At 43.7% G+C, this 6,215-nt stretch overlaps 3 protein-coding genes across 4 annotated transcripts in view; 1 reads left to right on the top strand and 2 right to left on the bottom strand.

Annotated features, from left to right (window-relative positions):
• Positions 1-6,215, bottom strand: part of LOC100540050 (histone H2B 1/2/3/4/6) — an 8,308-nt gene that overhangs the window by 1,452 nt on the left and 641 nt on the right. The gene's annotated exons all lie outside the window — the stretch shown is intronic.
• LOC100543905 (histone H2B 1/2/3/4/6) lies at positions 5,028-5,665 on the bottom strand. The gene has a single exon (XM_003202211.3). The coding sequence runs from the start codon at positions 5,648-5,650 to the stop codon at positions 5,270-5,272; it is 381 nt and encodes a 126-aa protein (XP_003202259.1). The 5' UTR covers positions 5,651-5,665; the 3' UTR covers positions 5,028-5,269.
• Positions 5,913-6,215, top strand: LOC104910706 (histone H2A-like; the record flags this gene model as incomplete). The annotated part of the gene is made up of 1 exon (XM_019610992.2): positions 5,913-6,215. A coding segment is annotated over exon 1 (237 nt), but the record flags the coding sequence as incomplete, so codon positions are not given.

Below are 6,215 nucleotides of genomic sequence, written 5' to 3'. Positions count from 1 at the left end.
TGGGCAAGGTCACCATCGCGCAGGGCGGGGTGCTGCCCAACATCCAGGCTGTGCTGCTGCCCAAGAAGACCGACAGCCACAAGGCTAAGACTAAGTGAATGCGACTTAAGACAAATCCATAAACAAGCACAAAAAGGCTCTTTTCAGAGCCACCCACTTCTTTTTAAGAGAGTTGATACACTTTTTCTAGTTTTAATTTTTCCGGTGAGCGTTGATGGGACGCGTGTAATTTTTATGCCTAACGTTTAGCGTGCAGCCCTTTCCAAACGTCCCCCGGCTCTGATGCAAAGCCGCACGCAGCTCACCTCGCCTGTAGAGGCGGCGCAGTAACGCTGCGCTATGCGCCCAGTCTGCTGTCGACAGTGGCCGCTCAGGCGGAGTTGTATCGCCGTCCTCGGGACGCTGCGCTGCTCTCAATCGGGCAGAAGGGGCGGTGCTTCCTGGCAGAGTGGGCTGCGGGGTTTTCGTTCCTACCTGCGGTACTTAAGAGCTGCTATAGATCTGTCTGCCTCCGTGAGGCTGTCTTTCGAGTGAATCTTTCTGGTTGATTCTGTTAGCCTTTTAGGATACCTCAATAATTGCTTTTTACGATTATTTTTTCTTAGTTCATAATTTACAGTCAAAGTTTGCTATTCTAAAGCTGAAGAGAATTTATATTATTTCTTCCACGAGGCTTTGCATGACATGAGGAAATCCTGTGGGACTTGAGCTGCATCAGCCTCTGTTCTTTCCTGCGGGAACTGAAATTGTGTGACACCCACGTGATGAGTTTGCTTCTGGGGGTTTTGTATCAGTGATTTCAAACAGCAGAGCCTGAAAGTTTGAGTATGAAAATGGTGTGGACAAATGAAGTTCTCTGAGCCAGCTCAGCCTGTTTGCTATGATGCTGAGTTGGGTGGTTGTGTGTTGGGAGCAAATAATAGAGATAATAGAGCAGCCTATTAAAAAAAAAAATAAAACATAGGAAGACTTGATATGTCATTCCTATAGTAATGTCCTCTTTTGTGTGTGTGTCTGCAGAGTGACTTAAAAAAGCAAGTCTTGCTGTGTCCCAAGGGTAAGAGGTGAAGAAACTGTCTCACAGCTGAGCCTGTTGGGGGAGCTGCAGCTGCAGCTTGCTGCCAAATGAGCAGCAGTGGGTGCAGCGCACACAGGAGAGGTGTGATTTTCTTCACATCTCTGATGCTGTACAACAGTAGCAGAGGTTCTCCTTTCTCCTCCTCTCTCTGAAGTTCAGAGTTCATCCATAACTCCATGGCCTTTGCTTCTTTCCTTATTGGGACTGTTCGAGTTTTTCAAGACTAAAATCTACACGTGACAAAACACTGGTACAAACAGTTGTGAATTCTGCTGGTGATGAGAATTCTGAGCTGTCCTGCTACTCCTCTCATATATAAACTCCTTGCTCTCTCCCGTTTTAAAATGAGTACATGTGCAGAAGTGCTACCAGAGCATTTGTGTTAAAAGGAAATGGAATTCACTTTTTGGTTAAAGGTCAACATCATGAGTAAATATTTTTGAAACTACTCTGAGAGTGGCATCAGGAAGGGCCACAAAGTATGGCAAGTTACTTGCAGCCACCAAAAATATATTAAAAACTAATAAAATAAGAAGTACTGCACCTGATGAGTTCCAGAGAGGGTGCTTTGCAGCTGTGTAGGCCTCTGGTTCTGTGACCCAGTCCTGAGGGAACTGGCTGCTGCTGTGCTTTGTCATGTTTCTTCTCCTATCCCGTGTGTGAGCTGGGCAGGGAGAAGGGCTTTTCCAGTGGGATTCCCTCCTCCTCCTATTTATACTTTCACAATGCAGATTATTTTTAAATGTACTCTTTTGTAATCAAACTGGAAAATAAAGATGAGAGTTGCTTAACATAGCAATAATCTGAATAATTTGCACTGCATTTAATAATAAATAGTATCTGGCAACTTGGAAAATAGTGTGAGCTGAGAAGTGAGTGAGCAAATATTGAGTCAAACCAACCAGAAAGCAGTATAAAGTAGTTACAGAAGTGTCTGTTTTGTTCAGTTTCTTAGTCAGATCTTTGGCTTATCATTCTGTTTTTAATATCTGAATCTTCTTCCAGTGTTGTCAGTTAAGCAGAGCAGCAGTTACTACTTGTTCACCCTGATGCTGTATTTCATTTTTGCAAAGAACAGACTGTGTGGTTTTGTTTCATTTTGTTTAATTCATAAGTGACTGACAAATATAAAATGTACTGCATGAATAGCTAGGTAAGTAACATCTTTCCAAAACTGCTTGACTCAGGCTATTGAAAAGAAAAATAAGATAATGGCAGTTTTTTAACTGCATGGATCGTTCTTTGCTATACCTTATGGTTGATAACACATTACAGGCACAAAACACAGTGTGATTGAGTGATTAAAATGACAAATGTGTTCATATAAACAAAAATAAACCTACCGTGTGTTTCTGTTCATGAGAATGAAGGGAGATTTTTCAAAGTAGGAACTGACAGCACACAAAATACAGTATCAATGGCCTTCTTGAAGGCTGTGCTTTATAGCATTTTCCAGGATGATTTATGTGAACTTTGTTCCACTCTCTGGTTCCTAGGAAGTGTACTCTGAGTAGAACGTGTTACAGAAGACAATGGAAACTGCTTTGGATTTAATAGTAAAGAACTTTAAAGAATATAACAGATGGTATAATGCACTAGTGTGTGATTTTTATATTCATGGCGGTGTTTTCATTAATTCCAAATGTTTGTCATCCTGTGAGATAAAACTGCTTGCTACTCTTGCTGAGTCTAATTCTTTCTGCTGTTATTACTGGTTAAAAAAAAAGCAAGCACACAATATTTTTGATGGTACTTGGTTTTGTCACTGCAGTGACTGGGATCTCAGCACCAAGAGATGAAGCAGTGATGGTGCTAAGTCAGATCTGATGGTGTGTGTGTTCACAGCACAGCAGTATCTGAGATTGTACCCACACTGGAATATTATACTGAGATTGGAAGGAGAAATTATAATCAATAGTTTCTGTGCTGATGACTTTTAGGATTTGAGTAAGAAATGCACATATTGAAACAGCCTACAAGAGAGGAAGATTACCTGGAATTTCATAGAATCATAAAATGGTTTGGGTTAGAAGGGACCTTTAAGATTGTCCAACCCAATATATGTGAAAGCTCCACAAATGAAGCACCCAGCACGCAAATACAAGAAGGGCTGGGATAACACTTGTGCGTTCCTGAGCTGGGGGGGATAGAATGCACCTTTATATATAAAATAATATAAATAAATATATAAATAAATAATATATATAAATATATAAAATTATATAAATTTTTTAGGCCAACACAGCTGAAACTGAATTTTACATAACACATTGCTAAGCATAATAGCTTCTGGAAAATGGTTCCAATGAGCATCACCACTTTTAAAGTATGAGTATTTTTAAATATTTTCTAGATTCCCTCTCTACACCCCCTGCATATTACATTATCTAAGAACTTGGAGGTTGAAGTGCACTGTATTTATTCATCTTTTAAAGTACTGTGTATAGTGTATGAGGAGGTGCAGAAAGTGAAAGTTGTTTGACTTTGCTCTAAGATACTTTGAGAGCAGATCTCAAAGTGCAATTTGAAACTGCAAGAGGACGGGGAGAAGGAAGGATGGATCTCAGTATCATTGACCAGAAATCAAAACAGAGACCTCCCACAGCATCCTCAAGCTGAAATGGATGTTGATAAATCAGTGACTAAAGTAATGAAGATTTAGTGACTGTCTCTGTACCAGTACTGAAACACCACAAGCAGTCAGTACTGGAAAGCTCGAGTCCAGCCGTTCTGTGGTTCTTGATGAACCAAGTGTTGCTGAAGCCATAGCATAATGCTTGGAGATAAGGGTTATTCAGATGCATTTTGGGAGATGGTATTAACAGCTCAGTTCTGCATTTGCAGCAATATCTAATTACCAAAGAATGTGGTAGATATTTGGAAAACCAAGGGCTTGGATGAAAGACTTCAGGGCTGATAACTCAGTACCTAAAGGGAGCCTACAAACAGGAGGAGAGTCAACTCTTTGAAAGGGTAGATAACAGCAGGACAAGGGGAAATGGTTTTAAGTTGAGGGAGGGAAGATTTAGGTTGGATGTCAGGGGGAAGTTCTTTACAGAGAGAGTGGTGAGGTACTGGAACAGGCTGCCCAGAGAGGCTGTGGATGCCCCATACCTAGAGGTGTTCAAGGCCAGGTTGGATGGGGCCCTAGGCAGCGTGGTCTAGTATTAAATGTGGAGGGTGGTGGCCCTGCATGTGGCAGGGGGGTGGAATTTATGATCCTTGAGGTTCCTTCCAAGCCAGGCCATTCTGTGTGATTCTGTGTCCTTTAACAGGTCAGCCCCCAGTGGCTACTTCTGCAGTTCTCAGTACTTAAATTAATGAGTTACAAATACTGGAAAAGTGAAGTAGCTACTAAATAATATCCATCTTCACTGTGCACTTACAAGGGGAAATAGTCTCCTATAACAGGAGAAGCTGTGCAAGTTACTGGAAAAAAAATCACATATACAGAAGAAAATGGTTGAAGTAACTGTTAGAAAGGATTTCCATTTCATTAACTACATGTTGTTTAAATACGGAGGCTTGGGCTATAGTGACAGTTTATTGGAAAGTGTAAACTAATTAACAAAATTCATTTACACTCTCATGCACCGCGGACATGCCTCGCTTCAACTATAACAGTTGGGACTGAGGTACCCTCAAGCGGCTGATGTCGATATTGCAGCTAAAACACCGTTGATGGAGTTTAAATTATCAGTAAAACAGATACGAATCTCTGTCAGGAATGTAAGATCTACAAAAGCGCTTTTGTCTCTTCAGTTTGCATGAATACATCTCTTAAAACCGAACGGAGAGTTATTGATTGGGATGTGACGAACGGTAAGTGTACAAACGAGACAAAGATTTGGGAGAGGAGGGGGAAAGGGAACGGAGTCTCACCTAGAAGAAAAAAAAAAGCAAAAAAAAAAAACCACAACGAAATTGTAATTAAAAAATAAAACAAAGATTGCAGATAGCAGAAATGCATATATTTTCTGGAACAAAATTGGAAGGTAATGGTATTTACAGAAATGATTTTTAGAAAGGATTTTGCAGATATGAAGAAGAAAGCCGTACTGACAACTACGTTATTTACTTCCTTTCCGACAGGATTACAACTCTTTCTCTGGCAAGGTGGGTGGCTCTGAAAAGAGCCTTTGGGTCGAGCAACTCAGGTAGAGCAACTCAGGTACAGGAAACAGAGACAGCTTACTTGGAGCTGGTGTACTTGGTGACCGCCTTGGTGCCCTCCGACACCGCGTGCTTGGCCAGCTCGCCGGGCAGCAGCAGCCGCACGGCCGTCTGGATCTCCCGCGACGTGATGGTCGAGCGCTTGTTGTAGTGCGCCAGGCGCGACGCCTCGCCGGCGATGCGCTCGAAGATGTCGTTGACGAACGAGTTCATGATGCCCATGGCCTTGGACGAGATGCCCGTGTCGGGGTGCACCTGCTTCAGCACCTTGTACACGTAGATCGAGTAGCTCTCCTTGCGGCTCTTCTTGCGCTTCTTGTCGCCCTTCTTCTGGGTCTTGGTGACCGCCTTTTTGGAGCCCTTCTTGGGGGCAGGCGCAGACTTGGCCGGCTCAGGCATTGCGATAACAGACACCTCAAACAGCACGGGAACCGACCACAGGAACGTTACTTGCAGGTCTCTTCGCCCCCTTTTATAGCTCCTATATGCAGATTAGGTTCCTCTACTCTCAATTTCTATTGGCTGAGACAGGCCCTATCGCCCATAGGTCTCCTTCCTTAATCGCAATTGGTTAGAATACGATCCGCGCTCTCATTGGCTGATTTCGCAAAATCTCTTTCTGAGCCTATCGAATCACGTTAATTTTACTGAGAAAGGATATAAGAGAGAGCTGTTAGATTGCTGTTACTTCTGCACTTCTATCGCTTTTGACTTTTAGGTTTCTGCGATGTCTGGCCGCGGGAAGCAGGGCGGGAAGGCGCGCGCCAAGGCCAAGTCGCGCTCGTCGCGGGCCGGGCTGCAGTTCCCCGTGGGCCGCGTGCACCGGCTGCTGCGCAAGGGCAACTACGCGGAGCGGGTGGGCGCCGGCGCCCCGGTGTACCTGGCGGCCGTGCTGGAGTACCTGACGGCCGAGATCCTGGAGCTGGCGGGCAACGCGGCCCGCGACAACAAGAAGACGCGCATC

The sequence above is a fragment of the Meleagris gallopavo genome, chromosome 1 (assembly GCF_000146605.3).
Source record: "Meleagris gallopavo isolate NT-WF06-2002-E0010 breed Aviagen turkey brand Nicholas breeding stock chromosome 1, Turkey_5.1, whole genome shotgun sequence".
NCBI lineage: Eukaryota > Metazoa > Chordata > Aves > Galliformes > Phasianidae > Meleagris > Meleagris gallopavo.
Note: the sequence above shows the minus strand (reverse complement) of the source record. Positions and strands in the feature narration are given on the sequence as shown.

What these genes read in the sequence shown, in the direction of transcription:
- LOC100543905 (XM_003202211.3), bottom strand. Translation starts at nt 5,650, where the DNA reads ATGCCTGAGCCGGCCAAGTCTGCGCCTGCCCCCAAGAAGGGCTCCAAA.